At 28.1% G+C, this 27,304-nt stretch overlaps 2 protein-coding genes across 4 annotated transcripts in view; both read left to right on the top strand.

Annotated features, from left to right (window-relative positions):
- Window positions 1–5,275, top strand: part of LOC136072146 (uncharacterized) — a 64,151-nt gene extending 58,876 nt beyond the window's left edge. For all 3 annotated transcript variants that reach the window (XM_065820739.1, XM_065820741.1, XM_065820742.1), the window contains 4 exons: window positions 1,581–1,686; window positions 1,852–2,186; window positions 4,215–4,437; window positions 4,519–5,275. In XM_065820739.1, coding sequence (XP_065676811.1) covers window positions 1,581–1,686; window positions 1,852–2,186; window positions 4,215–4,437; window positions 4,519–4,954 — 1,100 coding nt within the window. In that variant the 3' untranslated portion in view covers window positions 4,955–5,275. The remainder of the gene's footprint in view (window positions 1–1,580; window positions 1,687–1,851; window positions 2,187–4,214; window positions 4,438–4,518) is intronic.
- Window positions 5,276–11,320: 6,045 nt separating this feature from the next.
- Window positions 11,321–27,304, top strand: part of LOC136072038 (alanine--tRNA ligase, cytoplasmic-like) — a 40,300-nt gene continuing 24,316 nt past the window's right edge. Inside the window, exons 1-4 of the mRNA XM_065820008.1 lie at window positions 11,321–11,828; window positions 17,426–17,614; window positions 26,153–26,292; window positions 26,408–26,599. Coding sequence (XP_065676080.1) covers window positions 11,571–11,828; window positions 17,426–17,614; window positions 26,153–26,292; window positions 26,408–26,599 — 779 coding nt within the window. The 5' untranslated portion in view covers window positions 11,321–11,570. The remainder of the gene's footprint in view (window positions 11,829–17,425; window positions 17,615–26,152; window positions 26,293–26,407; window positions 26,600–27,304) is intronic.

Raw genomic sequence — 27,304 nt, 5'->3', positions numbered from 1 at the left:
AATTTGTTCAGCTTACCTTCCCACTATTCTACAATTTTTTCATTTGTCTCTTCGATTAGAAATATCTCTGAAATTATTCCAGGCAGTTAAAATTTTATCTCACAGCATTTTTTAAGATATGACAACAGGGGTCTTAAACAAAGCATAGAATTAAGATGATTGTTTCAATACCAAGTCTGCCAATACTACGGAGATTTCTATTACAGGTAGATGACATCTCCTACAAAAATAAAACAATAAAACTGTACAAAATTTGTTTAGAGTACTTAATATTGTAATATTTCCTAGCCAGTAGGCACTGGACATCCAAAGATGCCTAGAACATGCCCAGACGTCTAATGGATGTCCTATGGATAATCATCAGACCTCCTGTCAAGATTATCAGGAAGAAGCAAATTTTTCTGAATATGCTGACATATTTCTTAGTACATTTCTCAGTGCAGGACTACAGTTTCTAGCCAATCTTTTCCTACTCCAAGAGATTTAGTTAAATTAATTGCAGAGGAAAGTTTAGTTTAACTTTTTCTAATACAATATTATATCATTTATTATTACTGTTAAACAAAAACAATATTACTAAAAAGCCACAAGAAAAATTCATCAAAATTTGCAACTTTTTGATATGGCATACACATAATTAAATCCACTACTAACAAAAAGCAAATACCAAGTACGAAGTAACTGTGTTCTATAATTCATATATTGCAATTACAAATGGACTCAGTTAATTAAAAATTTAGAAGACATAAGTAAATTTTTATAATTCTTTATAAAAATTTACTTATGTCTTCTAAATTTTTAATTAACTGAGTCCATTTGTAATTGTAATATATGAATTATAGAACACAGTTACTTCGTACTTGGTATTTGCTTTTTGTTAGTAGTGGATTTAATTTACGCAGATATTGTTTTTATATATATACTTGTTTGTTTTTTTCCTTTTTTTAGGTTTTTAATTTTTACGCACAAATTTTTTTTTTCTTTTAATTTATTTTTCATTGAATATTGCTTAAATTACCCCAACTTATACTAAAATCACTCCCCAAAAAAAAAATTTAACTTTAAAAAAATGTATTTTTCAAAAAATTTTAAATTTTTATGACTTACCCTTATGTCCTGACATTTTTTCAAATATTAAATATGGCCATTTTAAACTGTTTTTTTAATGTATAATTAATATATTATATTAATGTATATATAAATATAATTTATATATTATGCAAATAAATTTATATATTTATGTATATAAATTAATATAAACATTACAGCTTGTGGGTTAAAATAATAATAATAAAAGGTTCCCATACTTAAAATGTTTATTAATTTTTAAATACAATCTTGTATAACCATTGTTAAATTGGCAAAGAGACAGCATTCTCCCATACCTCATCCCTCTTCACTTTGAGCACTATAAATGTAGGTATGTATATAATGCATGTATGTTTGTATACAATGTATGTTTGTGTATAATGTGGGTTTTTATATAATGTATATTTGTAAAAAATATGTTTTTATATAATGTATGTTTGTATATATATGTATAATACGTATAACAATACTTATTATGATATTGAATTAAGGAAAAGATATAAAGAGTAAAATTCTGTCCTTGGAAAATGAAAATGTTGTAGAAACATGCAAAGATTCAGGAGAGTTACTTACAGCGACTGATGCAGTTACTTCTTGGTAAATTTAGTTTTAATTTTTAGAAACATTTAAGTTATTATTTTTTTCTTAAAAAGATACATTTTTGTTAAATATGATTTTATAAATGATTTATAGATTTTAATGATGTAATGTAGATTTAATGATGTAATGTATGATGTAATGATGTAATGTATCATGTAATAGGTATAATACTGTTTGCTCTCCATCATATATTTTTGGTGTTGATTGGGTGCAAGAAGAATCTGCCCCTTTCACTCAGTTGGTATGGAAAGAATCAACTCACTTGGGTATTGCTCGAACTAATTTTTATAAAAACAAAAAAAGGTGCAGCGTGGTTGTTGCAAAGTATTCACAACGAAAAAATAAAAATGCATTTAAATCAAATGTGTTTCAAGGTGATTTTGACACAAAGTCCTATTGTGATGGATTGGGAGCTGTTTACCCAGGGGTTGTACATCAAAACAACCCTTTAGTTGAAACAGATCTTCCCAAGCGTTTAGTACCACTTGATACACAAGGTATTACATGTTTTAAGTAGTGATGATGGTTTTATATTTATATTTGTATATATATGTGTGTGTAAATATGAATAATATTATTACCATAATGTTCTATAATATTACTACCATTTTACTTTTTTTTTTTCTACATTTTCAGTTAATATAACTTCATTAAATTAGTTTATCAAAAATAACTTTCAACTAGATAAGATGTGTTTTTATCCTCTAAGAATATAATATATTTGTGTGGCTTTTTTGTAACAATATAGTAATATAATAGTTTAATATAATAGTTTTTGTAACAATTGTAAGTGCTGTTGTTTGTAACAATATAGTGCTGTTGTTTGTAACAATATAGTGTTGTTGTTTGTAACAATATAGTGCTGTTGTTTGTAACAATATAGTGTTGTTGTTTGTAACAATATAGTGCTGTTGTTTGTAACAATATAGTGCTGTTACTGTTGTTTGCTGTTGTTTGATTACTAATCTTTTTTTCCAAAATATTATGTATTTATATATTTATAACTTGTTTTTATTTTACTTATTTATAAAATATTTTCAAAATTTACAACTTCAGAAATATTTTTATTCATTTTAATGTATTGTATAAAGTTAGAGTCTAGGTGTATGGTTACTGTGTTAGCTCACCCATAATTTTTCCAATTCACGCCAGTGTGTGTGTGTGTGTTTGCGTGTGTGTGTGTGTTTGTGCATGTGTGTGTGTGTGTGAATATGAAAGTGAATGCATCATCATGTAAATTTTTGCATACTTAAAAAAGATTAAAAAAGAGATAAACCTAACAGATAAACTAGAGTTACATAGTTACTAATACTTGTAGTACCAGGAATTAGGTAAATATCATGTGTTTGTGTGCTACTACAATCATTTGTTCATGTACTACCACAATCATTAAATAGTAAAAAACTAATTTAACTTTTATTTGTTTTGCAGAAGTTATGGTTATATTTTTGTTTTAGATTATTTCAGTAAGGCGATTGTTTAGTAGTTGCGATTAATATCATTATTAACTTGTTCAAGTTTATGTTTTTGTTCATAATTTGATGATAAAATTTTAATTTGTTAGGGTTAGGGTTGTAGGTTAGGGTTATGGGTTAAACTAGCATAAGTACAAATTGACATATGTGCAAAACATTTTCAAAAACTGGCATAAGTGCGCCAAAAGAATTTGCAAACACTTGCGTATGTATGAACTTGAATAAGTCCAAACTGGCATAAATGCAAAGCAATTGCAAAAATTGGCATATGTGTGAACTGGTATAAGTGCGTCTGAAGAATTTGTAAAACTGAAACTTTGTAAACACATAAGTGCACCAAAAGTATTAGCATATACTGGCTAATTCTTTTTCTCATATAACTGGCATATAAGTTTGCCAGTTTGCATTTTTGCCAGTTTTTAAAACTGTTTTGTAAAGATCATCACTTATGCAAGTTTGCATTTATGCAAGTTTTTGCAAGTTCTTTTGGCACACTTATGCTAGTTTGCGCTCATGCCAATATTTGCAATACATGCATCTCATATTTGGAAGCTTTTTGGCCCACTTATGCCAATTTGCACTTATGCTAGTTTTTGCAACTAATTTGCACTTATGTTCAAACTTATGAGGTTTCCACTAATGCCAATGTTTGCAAAGTTTTTTGGTGCACTTATGCCAAGTTGCAATTAAGCCAACCTGACTACTTTGCACTTATTCAGCCTCATAGATGTACACATATATATGTATATTTGTATATACACACATAAAATATACATGCATATATGCACTAATGTATTTGTATAATTTATTTAAAAAAAATAGGTATAACAAAATAATTAATAAATCACGTGAAAATATATAAATAATTATATCTATTTTTTTAAATATATCTCTGATAAAGCGATAAAGATAAAGTATATAAATATAAATATATATATATATATATATATATATATATATATATATATATATATATATATATATATATATATATATACATATATGTATATATATATATATATATATATATATTTATATATGAACTTATAGACTTTAGACAAGAAGCTTTAAGCTTGCACAACAAGTTTCGAATGATTCATGGTTCACCTGCGATAAAACTTGATGAAGATTTATGCATAGAAGCAGAAATGTATGCTTCAATACTTGCCACAGAAGGGGTCTTGAAGCATAGCAATACCAAATACGGTGAAAATTATGCTAAAAGTTGTTCAAAAAATGAAACATTGACTGGAGATGAAGCCGTTAGAACTTGGTTGGTTGGTATTCCATAAGTTTAAAAAACAGCGTTTTTTCATAATTATTATTAATAAATAATTTAAAACATCAATTTTAGGTACAATGAAGTTTGTAATCCTGGATACATTTTCGCTCACGAACCGCCTAAAGTTGGTACCGAATCCTTTGCACAGATGATTTGGAAGGAAACTTCTAAAATGGGAATTGGGAGAGCAAATTCCGAAGAGAATGGCATGTATTGTACATACGTAGTAAGTAGGTACAATAAACGAGCTATGCCTAATCAGCACAATAAAAGTGTGTTAAAAGGAAAATTTGATTTTGGTTATTGTGGATCTTTGGGTAGACCATCCCATAAAACGAATATTCGTGATAAATCTGACGGTTTAAGACGCACAATAAACCATAACATTATGCCCAGTCGGCGATATTTCAAGCATTATCAGCGACGATTCAGAGGTGTAAAATATTCTGACGGAAATAATTTTTTAACCATAAACAAAAGAGGGCACAAAAATTTTGAACGACGTTAATTTGGAGTTGTTACCAAATTGAATGTTTTGGAATTTTTTAACATGATTAAATAATTTTTTCTGTTAGCTTTTTTTTTGTCAGTACCGTAATTTTTAAGCTTGGTACATTTTTTATTGTATTGTTTACGTCAGTTACTTTAACGTTTATGTTTGTTACATTTTTTGCTGGTCTTACGTTTTTTGAATTCGGAACTGTAGTGTTTACATGTGTTACGTTTGTTACGGGAATATTTACTGTGTAAATTTAATTAAGTAAATTCGTTACTGGAATATTTACTGTGTGATGTTATCTAGATGTTGCTGTCAGTGATGTTATCTGGATACTGTTTTGTTTTTATGTTTTCGTATTAGGTATATTTTTTTAATTCAAAACCTTGACACTATTTATGAATATTAAAAATATTTATAACAAATTTGTACATAAATTTAATATGACTAACAAAGTTTTAAAAAAGTTACGTTTTTGATTTTACGCCATACACACGCCACTCTCAGGTGTTCAATACAAAGTGGGGTGGGAATAAAAAGGTAGGTGGAAATTTTCGTCCCGATCAAATAAAGGGGAGGGGGTCTTAATAAACGGATTTATGGGAGTTTTTTTTTTTTTTTATCTGTGAGAACTCTAAGGTCAGAAGTTACTGGAAATGAAGAAGATTATTGGCCTTTAAGGATGACTTTAATAAAGCCGTTAGAAAGAAACTATTTAATAATCTCAAAAACTTTTCCAGATACACCATATGAAACAAGCTTATAAAGAAGACCAGCCTGCCAAATTTTATCTAAAGACTTAGATATGTAAAAAGCAATAGCTATTGCCTCACCGCCTCCAACTAATGCACAATAAAATCTTTCAGTCACAGCAGTTAGCAAGTCAGCCGCAGAACAAGAAGATCAAAAACAGGATTGATTGTCTGATAGTAAGTTATTTGAATCAAGATAAGATGTGAGAAATTTGTTGATCAATGACTCAAAGACTTTGATAATAGTAAAGAGAACACTGATCGGACTATAGTTGAATGTTCTGCAGAGTTTTTAAAAACTAGAACCACAGATTCCATTTTCTAGCCGGCGGGAAAACTAGATTCAGTCAAGCACTTATTAAATAGTTTTGTGAGAATCGAAAAGATATGACAGCAATGTTGTCTGGTGACATCAACACAAAGACCGTCACGAAGTAAATCATGAAAAGAATCCAAGAATTTCAGGGTTTAGCAATGCTTGTTGTTGAGAATATTTTATTAGAAAGATTTCTTTTTAAAGCTAGTTGGTATAAAGTTTTTGAGATGTCTGCCAAAAATTGAATCATAATTAAAAATGATAAATACTTACCTTCTTTGTGCAGTTTTGCTTTTGCTGTTTACATCTTTAATTTGGAAAACTTTGACCATATATGGACACATTAGATTGGAGAAGGGGGGTCTTCAAATAGCGTACGAAAACGTGTGGAGGAATTGGGGGGTGGGGTGGGGGTAGAGGTCAATATAAAAGTGCACACACATTCCACTCCTTATACACTGGCTCTGTGTACACAGACTTAGGTCCCTTTATACGTGTAAGGCGGACGTGTATTTCAGGCAACTTATTTTTTGAGTCCGCAAAAAACAGGTTTTTGGCTTTGTTTTCAATATTACTACTCTTGCTTAAAACTCATTTTTTACGGACTAATAAGAGGTGCCTGATAAAAAAACACCACCCTTTAATGCGTAAAGTAAAGTTATTTTTTATTTGATTTGTTTTGAAAAAAAAGTAAAAAAGTTCCATAAATTTATTTTTTTCGTTTATTTCTAACCACTCCCTCCCCCATCGTTGCAAACATATTTACTTAGTAACAAGTCTCGTACGAATCGTCACAAAACCGGGAATAAGCGCGAATTTCATAACTGCAAACTGGCTTAAGTACGAAGCGTTGCAAAAGTTGTCATAAATGCGAACTAACATAAGTGCGAAGTAGTTGCAAAAACTGGCACAAGTGAGAACTGGTATAAAAGTGAATTGGCATAAGTCCCAATTCGCACTTATGCCAATTCGCATTTATGCAAATGTTTGCAAAACTTTTTGGCGCTTTTATGCCAGTTCGCACTTATGCCAATTCCAGTTTTTGTAACTGCTTCGCACTAATGCCAATTCGCACTTATGCCAATGTTTGCAAACTCTTTTGGCACTTTTATGCTATTTTGCACATGCCAGTTTTTTTTTTGTTCATCTTATTATATTTTAAATCAGCATTTCATTACAATATTTAAAATGCAAATATATAATAATGAAAAAAATATATATATAAATATATAATGATCTTTATTAAAAAATAAAAGAATGTGTGGACTCGTCGAGTACCGCTAAAAAAATGTTCGTGTTAAAATTTATAAGATATTTACAAGATAAACAATAAGTAACGAAGTAAGAAACTTAAAATATTCCGTTATAAATACAAGATGCGTTTTATTTATTATATATGTAGATAACAGTTGTAAATGATACATATATAATTTTTATATATTCATGTTTAAATAGAGGGTAAAAAGGAAGATTACTAAAAATATCAGGAGTATATTGTTAAATTTTCAACTGTAAAATGAGTTCTTTAAGCTTTCGTTTAAAAGAAAAGTTGTTACTTTGATGATTAAAATCCTCAGCAAAATTTTTTAAAACTATTTTATTCCATAAGAATGGTCTGCGATAATCAATTCAAAATTTAAAAAGATTTGTTTGAAAAATGGGCTGCTTAACAAAATTGTCATTGCGTAAAATGTATTTATTTTTATCTTTTGATGACTACAAATTATGGAAAGAATTCGGAGAAGAATTGGTTTTACATTTAAACATAAAACAAAGAATATTAAAAATATTAAGCTCATATATGTTAAACACTTTCATTTCAAATAATTAGATTGGATCAGATTAGATTAAAATTTATTAGAACAGTGATGCATGTTCTAAAGTTGTTTCTAAATAAAATGTTTCTAAATAAAAAAAAATATATATATATATATCATGTTTCTAAATGTTTCTAAATAAAAAATATATATATATATATTGTAAATTATCTCGCATATGTATTATGTGATTGTAGGGCACGTTGTCAGAGTCCTTCATATTTTATGGACCTGCGTGTCCTTTAGAACATGTATCTAATGTTTTAACCGGAGAGCGATAACTAAAATCGGAGAGCGATATACTAAAATCGGTCTTTTTTGACCAGAGATAAACTTTATAAATGGCAACAGAAAGATCGTGACTGTAATCGGCATCCTTAAATGAACTATATAGCTTGATATCGTCAGCATATAACATTAGAGAGCAATTAAGACCTTTTACTATAGAGGGTAGATCATTAATATACAACGAGAATAACGTTGGACCCAAAATGCTACCCTGTGGAATTCCACTAAGGATTCTGGTCGGATTGGATAGTGAATTTCCAACCAGAACCCTTTGATATCTGTTGGAAAGAAATGCTGATATCCAATGAAGCAAGTTATTTATTAGGCCGTACATTGCAAGTTTTTTCAAAAGTTTTGGAAGAGGTACAGAGTTAAATGCTTTTTGAAAATCAATGTACACCACGTCAATAATTAAATTGCTGTCTAAAGCTTTATTCCAGTCATTAGTTGGCTCTAAAAGATTTGTGCACGTAGATCCTTTGGATAAAAAGCCCTGTTGATTAGGTGTTATTAGATTATTTACATTAAATAATCAGCGATACTTGAACTAACAATAATTTTCATGACTCGACAGCTAGTATATGTGAGGGATTTAGGTCTATAATTGTTAGCATCTGAAGTAGATCCTTTAGGGGAAACTGAAGCTTGAAGCCACTGTTTTGGTAATGAGCTTGACGTAAAACTTGATTCAAATATATATGAAAGCGGAATACATATTATATTTGCTAACTGTTTTAAAAGTATATTTGGTATACCGTCAGGTCCAAATGATGTGCTAGATTTTAGATTTTTTAGTTTTTGATGAACTATCTTTGCTGAAAAATCTACGAAATCCATCTTAATATGTTCACTAACAAAAGTATTTATTTTAGACAAATTTCCGTCATCGGTAAAAACACTTCCAAAGTGTTTGTTAAACACTTCCACGATTTCAACATTGCTAGTAGTAAAGTTGCTATTGTTTTTTTGAGGATATTTTTTTTTGGGGTTGTTTTGATTTTTATTTACGTAACTAAAAAACTTACTTGAGTTATTTTTTTTTGACCAGTTTTAGTTCCACATTTTTGTGATGTGTGGATATGGCTTTTTTTCATTTTGATGCATATTGGATAAATGCCTTTTTGTGCAAAATGGTCTTAGTGATTGACCATCTTTTCCATAAAAATAATTTGATAACTTGCATTTTATAAATATACTTTGGATAAGAACGACTTTTTTTCTTATGGTCTATTGTTCTGATTGGAACAAAACGATGAATAATTTTACAAAGATGATCAGAAAAGATGTTCCAACACTCTTCTGTTGTAAAAACAAAAGAAAAATCGAAGTCCCAACGTATTTTTGATAAATGAGAAATAAAACCAACTACATCTGTATTATTGAAGTCGTAAAAAGATTCAGAGTTTGTTTTGGGCTGATAATAATTAAAAGTATTTATATGAAAAAGGACTGAGTTTGGTCGCTTGTACTAAATGGATACCCAACAGAAATATTACTTAATAGGGAAATGATATTTGAAAGAACAAGATAGAGAATATTATTTTCTCGAGTGGGCTCCAGTACATATTAGTGCATACAAGACTATTTACTAAAGTTAAAAAAAGATTATGACGTTTCTTATTTGGCGAAACGTAGTTAACCCAATCAATTTTCGGTAAGATGAAATTTCCAACAATGAAGAATTGAGGAACAGATTCACAGAGATTGCTAATTATCGAAAATCATTGATTCAAGATAGATATAATCATCAAGAGAATAGGACGGTGGAATAATAGAGGCTTTGTACAATATTCCTATTCTTTTTGAAATTTTATTTGATAAGTTTTTAATGATTTTTCCATGTAAGATTTTCATCTATACAAATACCTAGAAAACTTTCAAGGTTACTGTTACTTTTTTAATTTGTATATTGTCAATAACATGGTAATAACAATAACAGGCATGTTAATTGGCAGTTTATGTTTTTTGATAAGAGGATGGAAAAGAATCCATTTAGTTTTATCAATGTTAAGAGTTTTCATTTACGCCAGTTTGCACTTACATTATCTGCACTTATGCTAGCTCGCACTTATGAAATTCGTGCTTATTCAGTCGTCCCATAGTGGGGCAAAATTGCTTCAAAACGGAACATTTGACGAAAATGAAAAAAGGCATTATGAAACATTTTTAGGTGGTAATGTATAAAAGAGTCTCTAGTCCATCTTATCCGCGTGTTTTTTTTTTCAGGGTAGGACTAACCTTTAACCTTTTAGAACCCATAATCTAGCTTAATTCTTTTGTTTAAAAACTAACTCGCTTGCGCGAGTTATTAGAACTACTTTGTTTTTATAGTGTTTAAGCTTAAGTATTTGTTAAAATTTCCTAGAGAATTTTCAATTTTAGATTTGCAGCTATCTTTTGCTAATGAAAAAATAGCTTTAAAGGCCTTTCAATAGGCCTTTTAAAAAAGTGCTTTTAAAGTATTTAATTTTTATTTAATTTTTTCAAACAATGCGCTTTTAGTTTATGTCCTCACTTAGAGACAGTTTCAAATATTTTTTTTATGAAACTGCTGATGATTACAGATGGTATAAATTTTTTTTTTTGTTGTACTTATTGAGCCCTTTTGTGTGTTTTTTAAAAAACTCTACTCAAAATTACTCGAAAATACATTAAAAATACGTCTGACAATTGTAAATAAATGTTTAAAAGCTATGGAGTTTTTTTTCCTAAGTCTAACAAGTACGCCTAAAATAATTATTTAACTTAAAAGTACAAAACAAAACAAAAATTACTTTTTAAAGCTATTCTGCCCCACTGTGCGTCCCCACAAAACCACTAAATCCACCCCCTCCCCCTCCTAGACCGTAACGTTAATCTAATCTAAGGACGGTTGCTTAAACAATTTTTCCTAAATGAAAGCTTTTTTAATTAATAAAAAAAGGTGGGGGGAGGGGGAAGGGTATCTCAAAAACGAACGTATGGACGACCACTAAGTTTGTAGTTTTCGGATATAAAGATGTTTTTGCCTTAAAGCTTGAAAGAGTTTTTAAGAACTTCAGTTCATTTTTATCCAACGAAGAAAAAAAAATCTGAGTTAGCAAAAAAGTAACTACTTATTTCCGCCCTCCTATACGCCTACAATTCAGAACAATCCTCGTCGGGCTTTTGATACATTTTAAAATGCTTTTATCATCATTGTTACTTTTTACATTTCTCTTTTTATAATCTCTCTTTTTCCTTAACGTTGAGTCCACGTTTTGTAATAAATCGTCGGCCATCTTTTTATATCCTCTATTTCAGCTTAAACTTACCACGTTTGAAGTTGATCACGCTAATACGTACACCATCACTTTCTCTTTGTGCTGATAAGACTAATCAGGGATTATCTGTTGTGTATTGTTTTTGAATGAGTAACAGCTGTTTGTCTTTATTTGTAAAGCAATTTTTGAACCGCATGCTTGGTTCATAAATTAATGCTGTTGGACTTTGTTTTTCAATATAAATATTTTGTTTCAAATATAACTGCAAAATATTTATTACGTAGTTTTAGTATTAAAATTTACCAACCACTTCGTTGTTCAAAGAAAATGTCTACAAAAACTGCCAAGCAAGTGAGACAAGATTTTATTGATTTTTTTGTCAAAAAATATGATCACATTTTTGTACCTTCATCATCAACAATTCCACATGAAGATCCTACTCTTCTTTTTGCTAATGCTGGTATGAATCAGGTAAAGAGGTTGCGCGTAATAATAAACGACATTTAGTTATATGCTCAATCAATTATGATTTTGTAGGACAAAATAAAATATTTATAAATTAGTGTTGTTTTATTTGTTTTGTATCGTTTGTTGGTGAAGTTTTATTTGTTTAGTATTGTTAATGATGTTTTATGTGTAAATTAGTAAGTTAATCTGTTAGAGTTTGGCCAAAAATTTTTGGTGCAAAGTTTTTACCTTAAAACATAGAAACAAGGTCAGCGATTTTTTGACAACCAAAAACACTTCTAGGGTGGCAGAAAGATTGGCATTGCCAAGAGCTGACCCTAATTACGAGGGCTGTATGTATATCTGCTATAGCATATTTATGGAAGCATTTGCTTATTAGTTATGCTTATCTTTGTAATGCTTATTTTTTTCTAAAAAAACTGTACTTTTCTAGAAAAAGAAGAAAAAACAAAGAATAATGAAAGAAAAGATTGCTACCCCATGCCAAACCCTCAGTCAATGTAGTAACACTTCTTTGCGACAGTAGGTTATAAAAAAGTTGTACTGAAGCCCACCGGCAGCAGGCTATTTCATTGTGACATCAGATCAAAACATGCGTTTATAGTTAAATAGTTTAACACGCATTCATATTGATAAAGAATCATTTATATATATAAAAACAGGGGCTATTCTAGACCATTTTGGACAGCGTTGATCGTATTTGGGCACCGCCCAAGTTCAGAAGTTGAGGAGCTTTTTTTTTTTTCTGCACAATTTTGCTGGCTGGCATCAACACGGGGGCTATCGCTGCCCATGTTATTTTCCTAAAATAGCCTGATAAATGATAATTTTGAACCTGATAAATTTGTTAGAATAACTTTCTACTTCTACTTCATCGCATTTTTCTTTATCAATAATTCCATTCCATTTTTTTTTATCAATAATTCCAATAGCTCCTAATTAAAAAATTTGTTTTTGATATTTTGCACATATATATTTTTTCCAATCAATCTATTCAGTTGATCCAAACTTATCCAAGCTAAGTTTAGAGAAAACACATTCAACATAAGCAAAATTTGGAGAAAACCTAAGCAAATGTAATATTTTGAATTTTCTGAGCTACTCAGTTACTGCTCCATTTAAAGAAACGTGTTTTTTTTTTAAACATGATCTGTTGATTATTATATGTCAGTGGTCCTCATGGTCGTCAGGTTGCACAGGACAACTCGTTTTCTCCAAGGAAGACTGAAATTTAATTAAAATGTCTGTAAGTAGCCCGGCAGGATGACCCTATAAGATATTACTTATAAGAGTGTGTTTATAAATGAAACTAAATTTAAATTGAAGTAGAAAAGCATCTAGAAAAGTTGAGTGGATATTCAAGTAATATTTAAAACTTATTAAGGAAGTTTAACAACTTTGTAAAACTGTACTGTATAAAAAGTTTAGCATTATGAAAAGCGTTACTAATAATCTGTAAAAACGCATGTTAATTTTAAAATGAACTAATAAAAACTTTTTATTGGTTCATTTTATTAAAACTAATGCGCATTTTTGCGAACTATTAGTAATGTTTTTCATAATGTTAAACTTTATAAAAAGTACGTTTTTATAAGTTAAGTATTTGTAAAAGTTCCTAAAGTTTTTAATAATATTTGAATATCCACTTTATATTTGAATATCCACTTTATTTCTATATTTTCTAGATGCTTATCTACTTTGATAAAAGTTTGGAATTACTAATGTTGTTTGAACAGAGAATGAACTTTAAAAGTTATAAGTGCTTTATAAAAGTAATAACACTATTATAGTTTTATTACTTTTATAATGCAGTTAGTGACAAGACTGTTGTTACTTTTGCAATTGAAAGTTTTTTGTTTTGTTTTTATAGCTTTTTCCCTAACAAACTTATAATAATTTGCTCCTTAAAAACAAAGTACACGGCTTTGCATAAACTAAAATTTTAAAAATATCATTAGTTTCACTCAAGAAAAAATGCCAAAAAAATTTTTTACACCGGACTTCTGATTATCATAGCGGACAACTCAAATGTGAAATAAAAACTGTTTCAGTCGCCCGCAGGGCGATGTGAAAAAAACAGGAGGGTACGCCATTGTATATCCATTAGTTTTTCTATTGTTTTAAAAATTTTTATGTGTGAAGATAATATCTGCCAGAAATAGTGATTGACCGAAATTCTGTTTTGGTATTGGTTTTGGCCGTAATTTCGATTTGAACTGACACTGAAATCGGAATTGTTGAAATCTAACAAATTTTGTTGGAGTTCACAAGCTACTACAAGCATTAAACTGTTACAGAAACAAGATCAGGTTCAAGATTCTGTTACAGAAACTGTTGCAGAAGTGAGATCTGATTCAAAATCACCTGTCTGTTCTAAGCAATCTAAAAAAGAAGACATTTTGACAAAGCAAGAGTATGAAGTTGAGTCGTTAGCAAATAGAGCCACTTTAGATGTAAGGTTGTTAGAAAAATCAATGTAGATAAGAAACAAAACAAGACCAAGGATAGTCCTTTGAGGTACCCAATAAATTACTAGAAATAAAGTAGACTTTAACATAGCAGTTAAAAATAAATGATTATGATGATAATCTTAAAAACTTTCCCAGATACACCATATCTGATGCAAGCTTATGGAAAAGAACAGCCAATTTTTGTTGAAATCTTTAGATATATCAAGAACACTAGCCCTTGCCTTACTGTTTCCCTTTAATGCATTATAGAATCTTTCAGTCACAGCGGTTGGCGAGTTAGCCGTGAAATGCGAAGATTAAAACTTGCGGTTGTCAGTCAGTAAGTTATTTGGCTCGGGTTGGAATGTTGGGAGTTTGTTGATTGAAGACTTGTTGGGCGATGTTTAAGGGGTTCGGAATGTTTTCCAGAGCTTTTAAGAATTGGAACCCCAGATTTCATTTTTCAGCAAGCAGTAAATTAAGATTCAATAAAGTATTTATTGAATAGTTTAGAGAGAATTGCAGTGAGTTCTGGAGAACACTTTTGTAAGACTGTCACAGAAATGTTATCTGGACCACAAGCCACAGAAGAGTATAATTAAGAAACGACTTAAGTAATGGAAGCCCTTATATATCATATCAATATGCACCAATATTTATATAGCCCCAGCCATAAACCTGGTTTTGGCTCAGATTAAATACCAGCTCCGGTCATTTATTACATTAGATTCAAGCCTCAAATTAAAAAAAAAGTTCTTTGCAAATCCTCCTGCCTTATTCTTGGAAGTGGTGACAAGGTTTAGTAAACTGACAATAATGGTGCTTAGTATCGAAAACACTTTTTTACTTTGATTTCTCCCATTGATTTCTTTCCTCTCTTGGATTATTTTTAAATAATTAGCATTTTTTTACTTGATAAAAACTATGAAGTGGTTTAATAAAACATAAAAACCTTTGCGTATATAACCTTTTAAATCCTTTTGTACTATACTACTATAATACACAAGCCAAAATTTTTATTCTTAAGTTTTTTAGAAAAGTTTGTTTAATTAATTTTAAATTTGATATTTTCTCAACAAAGATTACTTATGTTTAGAGTCCTTAAATTTTGTTTGTAGTTTGCATCTGTTTTTAGCCCTCTTTAAATGATTTCAAATTATACAATTATGATCAATCATATGAAAATCAAATTTTTGTGCTATATGTTATGTGAAATGAGTTTAGCAAAATAATGTGATGTTAAGAAGTCATTAGCACTAAAAGAAAGTTGTAAAAGTATATTTTAATCTTAAAATAAATCAAAGTTAACACAATTAAAATTTCATCAATAAGTATATTTAAAACTATAACAGTTTTCAGCTCTGGGGCTAAAATTCCTATAGTTTTTTAAACATCTAATTATTTTTCAATCAAAATCAAATAGTATTTGTATTTGATTAGTATTTGTTCCTGGGGGGTCTTAATAAACATAGGGTGGATGGGATAAGTTTCTGAAAATCAATAAATGCCCCCCCCCCCCACACCTGTATTAAGCACCTAAGAGTAACAACCATAATAAACCAACTCTTTAAAAAATGCTTTCAAGATAAAGCAAAAATAATCAGGACTAAGTACTCACTCCTTATGCACACCAAACCTTACCTCTAAAATGTCTCTCTTTGTTTTCTGTTTTGACATTTTTATACATAACTATAATAACAGTCATTCTTTAAAACCTCACACCATACTTCTTTTTCACTACCTCAAGCCACACTACTTCTTTTTCATCACCTCAAACCACACTACTTCTTTTTCATCACCTCAAACCACACTACTTCTTTTTCATTGCCTCAAAAACCACTACTTCTTTTTCATTACTTAAAACCACACTACTTCTTTTACCTCAAACCATACTATTTCTTTGTTTACTCTTTTAATAGCGACTTCAAGGTTCACAAATGATTTTTTTTAATGAATTTTTCTTGAACTTGTCTTTCAATGAATATTGCATCAGATATTCTCTTTCTTGGCCTAAAACCAAACTGCATGTTATAAATAAATAAGCTGTTCTTTTTGTCTAAATTCTTCATTACCTAATGTTAGAATATTTTTAGAACAAATCCACTTTGTTTTTGTCTCAATTTTGTTTTTAAGTATTTTTTCATATACCCCTGTTAATGTTATTATTTTACTTTCCACATTTTTTTCAGACTTGATTTCTGCTCTTGCTTGAATTTCTTTTCAAAATGGTTGCATACTTCAAATTCTTTCAATTCGAAAATCTGTACATGGATTTTGACAGTCAAACATTCAACTTTGGAAAAAACATGGAATTTTTAATGTGAAAAAGGAAGACTGTTTATTGTTGAAAGAATAATTAATCAAGTTTAGTATGAAAATTGTTTTGGAAAAAAAATTGCTGCACCAATTAGTAAAATAGTTTAGTTCAAATAAAAAAAAGATTATTTACGCTAGGGTTACCAAACATCCTCTTTTTATGAAGGAGCGCGCTCTAAAATATGTTTTTGCTCCTAGTTATCAATTACATTTAGTTCTTAATTTTTATGTTTGCCGCCGTGATTAAAATCTGGTATGATTGACTGTCATGTAGTTCAGCAAACTCTCCTATGGAAAAGGAGGACGTATAGTTTTAATTTACACAACAAGAGGTAACAAGCTGTATGGCTAATTTTTTGTTATGTTTCATTGCTAGATTTTCCTAAAAGTTTTACGGATCTTAATACAGTAGATAACATTTACGAGCTGTTATTATATAACAAACTTATCTATTGGACCTATTTTAAAAAATTTTTTTAAAACTATATTTAGTTGTTATTTTTTGGAAAAAAACAACAAAAACGCTAAAATTTGTAGAAAATAAAATTTTTATTTAAATTAAAAAAAAATCAATAATTATTTAAAAAATAGAAAAATTACTTTAAAAAAGAAACTTTGAGAGATGCTATGGTGGACTGCTTTAAGCTATTTGTACTAGGCAGTGTTTTACTTTGACCTAAAAATTATATAAAAACTAATATAAACCTTTTATACTTTCTGTTATAAATTTTTTTTAATGTTATGATTAGTGTCATCTGTTATAATAATTGATATAACCTATAATTGGATCTATTTTTTTGTGTGTTCTGATACATTAGTTACATTTTTTTTTAGTTTAAGTCATTATTCCTTGGTACTGCTGACCCAAATAGTGATTTTGCAAAGTTAAAACGAGTAGTTAACTCTCAAAAGTGTATTAGAGCTGGTGGAAAACACAATGATCTTGATGATGTTGGGAAAGATGTGTATCACCATACTTTTTTTGAAATGATGGGAAACTGGTCTTTCGGGGATTTCTTTAAGGTAAAAAATATTGGTTTTAATTTATTGTAATAATCATTAATACATAGTAAAAAAATTATAAATTTTGTTTTTGTTATATCTTTGGCATATTTAAGATTTTTTGAGAATACAATAACAATAAATTTTAATAAAAATAAAAAAAACAATATACCAGTAATTATTATACTAAGGTGTTAAATAACAACTTCCGACTGGAAGGCTCACTTTCACATAGCCTGCCTAAAACAAGGAGAGCGACCTTGTAAACAATATAAGTTCATGAAGGACAAGGACAAGGAAATAAACAAGTTTTAAAAGTAAATACAAATAAAATAAAAAAGATTTAATGAAAAACCTAAAGAAAAGCAAAAAATAGAATAGAATGTACATACATATATGGACACTAACATATATAACACCATTGGAAAAATATTGTCTTTAATTAAGTGAATTTAAGAAGAAGAATTTAAGTTTTTTTTTTAGACTTTTTTTATTTAGTTCGCAGAAATGAAGAGTATTTAGATTACTATGTAAGAAAAATCCAGTCACTAATTGCAGAGTTTTTAAAGGAATGTCTACCATAAAATTTTGTATCAAAAGCTTGAACACACAATCCACCACTCTGAGACATCGTAGTAGATTGGGTAAGAGCATGTATTAATGGAGTAAACCATTCTGTAGAGATATAGGGAATCTTATCATTTATGTAACTGTGAATAAAAAGACGGTTTTCAAATTTTATTTAGTTAGAAAAATTTATTAAGTTCCTTGAATGAATTTATTGTGTAGGATGTGGTAAAAAAATTTATTTGTATAGCTTTTTTCTGAATAATAGAGACGATTCTTAATAGAAGTACTTTGTCCGCAAGATAAACAACCATAGGTGAGGTGTCAACTAAATAAGGCAATGTATATAGATTTTAATGTTGTTTTTTTTTATGTCTAAGTTTAGGCAGAATTGCATTGGATCTATTTAATTTTATTGTTAAATGATTAATATGATCATTCCAGGTTAAACCTTCATCAATCTTTATTCCATGATAGTTAGTATATGCTAGGGGAAATTTTAATTTTACTTTAAATTGATGATGAGGATTTTTTAACCTTGGTTTGAAAATAATCAACTCAGTTTTATTTGTATTTAAAGAAATTTTATTAGCATTTAACCAGTTGCAGAGCTTTTTTAGATCATAGTTGACATACTTATTAATTTTATTGATTTAACCAATCTTAGTAAGTTAATCAATAAAATTAACTTACTAAGATAATTTTATTGATTAACTTACTAAGATTGTGTCATCAGCGAAGTATTGGACTCTAAAAAATTTTATGGCTTTGGATAAATCATTTATATAAATTAAAAACAATAATAGACCCAGCACAGACCAACAGGTCTGTGGTAATGCACACCGACAGTGACATCACAAATATTAGAGTTCGATCTGTTAATAGACACAAATTGTTTTCTATTTGTAAAGAAAGATTTTATCCAGGAATTTCAAACTCCTCTTATACCATAGTAAGCTAGTTTTTTTAATAGAATTTTAATATCCACAGTATTAAAGGCTTTTTGAAGGTCTATAAAGATACCACAACCAAACAATCCTTTATCTAGAGTACTTCTATTATTTTCAGTCATACTTAATAGGGCAAATAATGTAGTTCTATATTTGTTATATATATATATATATATATATATATATAGTTCTATAATTTGTTCTGAAACCAAATTGTAAATCACACAGAATGTTAGAGTTGTTAAGGAAATTGTAAACTCGGTTAAACATAAGCCTAAAAGTTTATCAATAGTTGAGAGCAGGGATATTGGTCTATAGTTAGATACTAATAACTTTTTTTTTAAATAGGTAATCAGTAAAATGATTCTTAGATTAAGGAATGTTTGATTGGATGTCTAAGGCAACATTGGAAAAATAATTGTTAAGTGCATTACAAATTAACGGCATTACAAGGATTAGTTAGGGTATTGTTGTTTGGAGAATTATGGTTGGTGAAACTTGTGAAGTAGACTTAAGGTTGATAATATTAGCAATACCTTTCCATGTTGCTTTCATATTAAGTATATTTTTTTAAAAATGGTTGTTATAGTAATTATTTTTACTTTTTTAAATTATTAATTGAAGTGTTTTACAATATTTTTTGTAATCATTATAAAATACAGTTTTATTATCAGAATCCTTTGATTGTATATATTTTTTAAAAAGCTTATTTTTGTATTTAATAGTGAGTTTTAGATCATTGGGGATCCATGGTTTTGTTTTGAATTTTATACAGGGATGCAGAGTATCTAAAGGACTCCGGCTTTATAACTCTACTTTTTTCAAGTCTGTAGTGTCCAGAAGCTCTAAACATGTTTGTTGACTTATGATCTGCTATAAGAAAAAAATTCATGAGATTTAATGACTTGAAACTTATTGTTTTTAAGCCCGGAGTCCCGGAGTCCTTGCCGCCATTATACCTAAGGACTCCAGGTTCAAAAATGATTGTTCCTCTAACCTAAAAGTCTTAATTTTCCTAATAGTAATTCATAAACTTATTTATATTTTTAGAACTCTTGGATACCAAAAACTTGGATGAAGTAATCTTTTTGTGACTTTAAAATCCGGAGTCCTTTTTGGGACTCCGCATCCCTGATTTTATATCCATTTTAGCTAATTTTCTAAAAGAAGCATTAATATCGAGCAATTTATTTATAGTGTTGATAGTTTTAAGAAGCAAGCTATTACAGTCATTATCACAAGACTCATTGGCAACCTTATCGTTAAAATTTAAAAAATCAGATAAAAATGCCTCATTAATACTTTTCCAGTTTCTTTCATAATCAGCTGGTTTTTTGTTAGATATTACTTTTAAGATGTCATAAGCAATCAGAAATTGAGGGAGGTGATCAGATATAGATGTTGTGAAATTACCTGCAGTAAAGTTATTTGTTGTAGGATGGATTATGAGGCAAGTAGGATAGTAAATTTAAGAACTCTTGAGTCGAATGCTGAGCGATAAACTGAGATGTTGAATGAAATAAAAGTTTAATTAAATCTATGTTAAAATCACCTAGTAGAAATACAGTTTTATTTTCTTTTAAAAGTTTTTCAAGTAATGGAAAAATATAGAATGCATTGAAGTTATCTATTGTCATTAATGGATGTTTATATATACAACCAATAATAGTATTAGATTTTTTAGGATTTATTAATTCAACAAAAACATATTCTAATTCTTTTGGTTTGTAAACATGAAGATCCTTTCTAGGTTTATATGCATACTTATTATTGATTTATAAGAGAGCACCTCCAGCTTGTGATTCTGTGAGTGTATGTTCATAACAGTAACCATTGAGCAAGATATTCGTAGTTGGAACTTTTTATTAATTAATCTAGTTTCTGTTATTCCAATAATACCAAGTTCTAGTTGAGTCGATTTTAATGTTCCAATTTTAATGTTCCAAGTCATCAATGTGCTTTGAGAGGGAAGCAATATTTATGTGAATAAGCTTAAAAGAATTTATCTTTTTATTTTAAATTTTATTTTTCATTGATAAATTGACTAAAAAGATAAATTTTTAATATAAAATCAGATGTCATGTAATGTGTGAAGCATATATAAATGTCATGTAGTGAAGGTTAAAATACTATTTTTATGCAACAAAAACTGTTAGTTTCTTTTCTTTATCTTTCCTTTCTTTTCCCTATCTACATAAATTATTTAAACTAGAGATGTACCGAAGCTAAGATTTTTCCAAAGCTGAAGCTTCGGCAAAATCGGACAGTTTTTAAATTTGTTTTTCAAATGTCTTTGCTAACCTCTACTGTTTTTATTAATGGACAGGAAAATGAGAAAACTAATTGCTATTTATTTGTGAAAAATTGTATGTTTTTTAAACAAGTTTTTCATGCAAAAAATGAAACGGTACTGCAAAATTTTGTGGGCTAGTGCATTGTTAATTTACTGAACTTTCTTAAGGAAATTTTAAGGAGCCTATTTTAAAACTTTTGTTTAAGTTTTTAAATACATTTTTTTAAACAGAGAAATCGTTATGTTCATTATCTTGTAAGTAAAAAAATTAACAAAATTTCTTATAGTTCTAGCGACTGATAAAAAATCATGAATAAATTGCATATCAAAACTTTTAATTGTTGTTAAATTGTTATAAAAGATTTTTTTTCAACAACGACTCTAAAAAAAAGAATAAAGTAATATAAAAATTTTATAAAAAATTTTTTTTTAATATAATTTTTTTAATTAATAAATTTTCTAGTTTATTTAATTAAACTTGATATTTTGTTACAATTTTGTTTCCTGATTTAGGATTTTTTTATTTTATTATTGGGTCTGATGAGCACGAAAGTTGGCATAGTACATCATAGTTGGTTTTGGAGCGACTGCATTTGCGTGTGTAGTTTTCATGGAAATGTTTGAAATTCTTGTTTCATGGTTCCTGTACCTCTTCAGAGAGCTTTCCAATAGGCAAGACCATTCTTCTCACAACCTCATGTCTTTGCACAATATCTTGTGCAAACTTAGTGGCATGTAATACCATGGGTAGCTCTGTGCAAACAAATGAGCCACCTAAAAGAGGTAATCATTCATGTAATTACAAAGCTAAGTTAGCCACGGCTAAGTATAGAAATAATTTTAACAAAAAAACTTAACTAAAGGCAGTACTTTTGACATGTATCTGCATTAATTAGCAAAGCTGATGACAATGTGTCCAAGATGACATGCAACTTTTTCAGCAGTAGTACATCCAGCTTTAAAATTTCAGCCACAATACTTTCAGATTGGAAAAAATGATGAGCTGTATTTCCATTATTTGATGTCTCAGAACCACCAGATCTGGGCACATCATTAATTAATTCAAGACAATTTTTAAATGCATCTTGGATTTTTTGTTGTTGTTGTTGTTTGTCGGTACACATAACTTTTCTTTTGTGCTACGCGCCTGCCACTTTTGGTTATCCAATTTGTAAGCAAGGTGAATACAGCATTCTATTGTTCTAATCCATGCATGTAATAGTGACAAGCCATACTGTAGACCAGAGTAGTTTGCAGTTTCAATTTTTGCTACCATTTTTTCAATATTGTTTATCTCTTTTGGTGTGCTGTGACTAACCCTAACCCCAAACCCTAACCCTGACAGACTGAGCAGGGCTGTGATGCATTGGTCTCGACTGACAAAGCTAATTCCACTTTACCATCTACCATGGTTATTTCAATGATATTTGGCACATTTGAATAATGAAAACTTAAGTTATGCCAATTCTATTATTCATTTAATACAGCCTAAAATGATATTAGCATTCATAAATGTAGCTAAGTATTAACTTTTAAATGTTAAAATGTAATGAAATAGCAATCAATACAGTTGTTTTGAAAAAATAATAAAATATTAGATATCTATAGCAACAAATTAAAATTATAACTCCATAAAAAGTGTGAATCTCATTTTAATATAAATATTTAATATAGTGTACGTAGCACGAATAAAAAACTTTTAAAACACCGTTAATGCAAAAATAAATTGTGGGTATGTAAATTTGGTACCATAGCAACCAAATTGTACTCTATGTGTAGCTTGGATACGTCTACGTCCATTAAACCAAGTGTTTTGACTACCTTACATGTTAAAGAACAGTTTATGACCATTAATTTGCTGCTCTAACCCACCCCAAAAAGAATGCATTTAATTTGGCATATTTAAGTAATAAAATTTAATTTTTTTGTTATACCTATTTATTATTCATTTACTAAACAAAATTAAATATTACGTTCTAAATTAAATTTAATGGCATTAGCATCCATAACTCTGGCTAAGTATTACTTTTTAAATGTTAAATTATAAATAGCAATCAATACTGTTCTAATGCAAAAATAATTAAATAAAACTGTGTAACAATGTAAACAAAGTTATAAAAAATTGTCAACTTTTCACCAAATTATTATAAACCCGTTCTGGAAAGATTAAGAATTATTAAACAACAAATTTAATAAAATAACTCCAAAACTTTAATTAGATATATAAATATATATATATATATATATATATATATATATATATATATATATATATATATATATATATATATATATATATATATATATATATATATATATATATATATATAGAATATTGTATATGATTTTTAGACAGATTGGATCATATCAAAATTTTGACTTTTGTCCATAGCTGGCCCACTGTGTGTTTGTTAAAAACCATGGTTAAATTGTCAAAACAAAATATTATTTGCGTGATCATATAAAGACTTGAAATCGCACGCCTTCCTGGCCAAGCCTGGCATTTTGTGAATTACAAATTTTTGTGAATATTTGGCATGCTATTTTTAATTCCCATCTACGCTATGGTTGTCAGATATGGGGGCAAAGTTCATCCATTTATAAAAAATACCCTTATTAATCTCCAGAATAAATTATTAAGAATTTCACTTTCAACCTAACAGTTTTAGTTTCATACTATATAATCTTTCTAAAATTCTGAAATACTATAAAATTAAATAAAACTCTGACATACTATATAATCTTTCTAAAATTCTGAAATACTATAAAATTAAATAAAAATCTGACATACTATATAATCTTTCTAAAATTTTAAAGCTTCATGAACTTATCTACTTATCAAACTGTGTACTTGCATGGGACATTATCCACAATAATATGCCCAGCTGCTTCACAAGCTATTTTAAATTCACAAAAGGTATTCATAGTTATAAACTTAGATCTATTGTTTATAGTAACTTAAATCTTAGATAATTGTAGTCTCTCTAGGCTTTTAAAACAAACACTTAAGTATGTTATTAGGTCAATAAAGTATCAATCAATTCACTGTAGGAACTTTCTTCCTGTTGAAACTAAAAAAAAAATGTTCTCCGATATGACTTTTTTTATATGGGTTATGAAATGCCTTCATATCCAATGTAAAAAAGTTTATCCTCAATAAAAATAATCAATGAACTATTTACACCCCTTTTAGTTATTCTCTATTACAAAATTTTTTGATAAAATAAAAGTATAAAACTCATAAATAAAAATATGAAACTCATAAAATAGAAATAAAAATATAAAACTCATAAAATAAAAATAAGAATATAAAACTCTAAAATTAAAACAATAAAAAAAATATATATTCATTTAGTCACAATCAAATACCCTTTTTCATCATCCTGTAAAGTTTATATGGCTGTAAAGTTTGTGGCATTGTTATTTAACCATGTAACATGTAATAGATAAAGAACAAACAATAAACTATTTTCTATGCAATTGCCCTGCCTAATTATTCTATATAATATTATTATATTTTTTTATTTTAATTTTCTTCTTTTTAAGTCCAATTAAAGAAAAGGTTTTTTAAAAATTAAAAAAAAAAAAGATTTTAATTGTTTTTTAATCTTTTTGTTTTTATGCTACAACTGTGCTTTTAAAAAAGAATTGCAATTTATTAGGCAATTATTTATTTATTTGTAAAAATCACTTTGCGTTTTTCTTTTTAGTTACATCAATAATGCTTTTCTTTTATAAACAATTTGCTAACTTGACCATATTGTCATTAATGGTATAGTTATATTCCACAGTATTTCACACCAAGGATTAAAAAATCTCTCTGCATTGCATATCTGTGTTTAAAAAGAAAAGCAAGTTTCCTTTTTTTTTTTTAAATGATTTTAAATTAACTTTGTATTTGAATTATGTAATATTTATATTTGCATTTATAATACTAAAACTCTGCTCTACTAAAAAAAAACAATTATTGCAGTACAAAATAACTTATATTATTAAGTCGATAAGTTGTTAGCCATTTGTATAGTTAAAATATAATCTCAAGCCTTACAAAAAAAAAAATCAGTGACTGTTATGCAAAAAAAATAACCGCATTTTGTAAGCAAAAAAAGTCAATCTGAAACTCAAACTTTGTCTTTTTTTTAAATGAATTTTTTTTTATATATACAAAAAAACTTATACTTTTGTGAAAGCCGTAAATTGCTCCTGTAAACCACTTAAAGGAAATGTGAGCGAGAGCTAACACATGTATGTATGTATGCACATACGTGCATACATACATACATACATACATACATATATACATATGTACGTACGTACGTACATACATACATACATACATACATACATACATACATACATACATACATACATACATACGTACATACGTACATACATATATCTATGTAAATATATATATGTGTATCTTTTTACATACATTTAGGCTTTTGACCACCATACCTATTGTTATTATCAAGAAGAAAAAAAAGTTTAAAAAGAATATTGATTATAAAATTATTGTTGATTTTTCGCTAGTTTTTCTTTTCTTATTTTCAAAACAGTATAAAATATTTTTATTAAAATTATTATTTTTTTTCTGGTAGGGAAACATAAATTATACATAAATTGGTACACATAAATTAACTTAATTCTTATAATCTTTATGTTTATCATATATTTGATGTACATATAAATACTTTGACATTATATTTCAGCTTATATTTATTAAGTTTATTTAATTTTGTATTTTAGAAGGAAATAATTGCTTGGTCATGGGAGCTTTTAACAGATGTTTGGGGTCTGGAGAAAGAACGTTTTTATGTTACATATTTTGGTGGAGCTGATGGAGTACCTGCAGATGAAGAGGCCAAGCAGTTCTGGCTCGAACTGGGGTAAATATTTACCCATGTTACAATAATAAAATTTAAGAAAAAATGAATATATAGTGAATAAAAAATATGGCATAAATTTTCAACAGTGTTAAAGCTAATTTTATGTTGTTTTAAGTTTACCACCCAATCATGTTTTACCCTTTGGGATGAAGGAAAATTTTTGGGAAATGGGAGAAACAGGTCCATGTGGTCCTTGTTCAGAGCTTCATTATGATCGTATTGGTGGAAGAGATGCCTCAAATTTAGTTAACATGGATGTCCCTGATGTTTTGGAAGTATGGAACTTGGTGTTTATACAATTTAACAGGTATTTGTAAGATGACTAATTTTTCTCTCAAAAATAGTTTTTTGATTTATGATTTATAACAGTTGTAACTAACAAATGTTAAAAAGCTAACTGCATTATAATAAATATATATATATACATATATATATATACATATATATATATATATATATATATATATATATATATATATATATATATATATATATATATATATATATATATATATATATATATATATATATCTTATACTGCTGGGTTAGGTGAGCAGTCTGATATCATAATAAAATAGCCTGCTATATATATATATATATATATATATATATATATATATATATATAATATATATATATATATATATATATATATATATATATATATATATATATATATATATATATATGCATGTATGTATATGTATGTTTATATATGTATGTATGTATATATATGTATATATATGTATATGTATGTATATATGTATGTATGTATGTATATATGCATATGTAACGTAAGTATAACTAATTATTATGGTACTGTAAAATGTATTTTTCTTTGTTAAGAAATTACATATAGTAATTACATATATTACATTACATATAGTCATTAGTACTTGACATCGTTTGTATTTAAAGTAATATTTTATGAAATAAGGTATTTTTTTAAGGTGTAACAGGGCTTGTGATGAAGAAAATCGTCAAGTGTGTTATATCGCGCTCGTAAAATTAG

Source organism: Hydra vulgaris, chromosome 15, assembly GCF_038396675.1.
Source record: "Hydra vulgaris chromosome 15, alternate assembly HydraT2T_AEP".
Taxonomy (NCBI): domain Eukaryota; kingdom Metazoa; phylum Cnidaria; class Hydrozoa; order Anthoathecata; family Hydridae; genus Hydra; species Hydra vulgaris.
The sequence above is the reverse complement of the archived record's forward strand: the minus strand, read 5'-3'. Positions and strand labels throughout refer to the sequence as shown.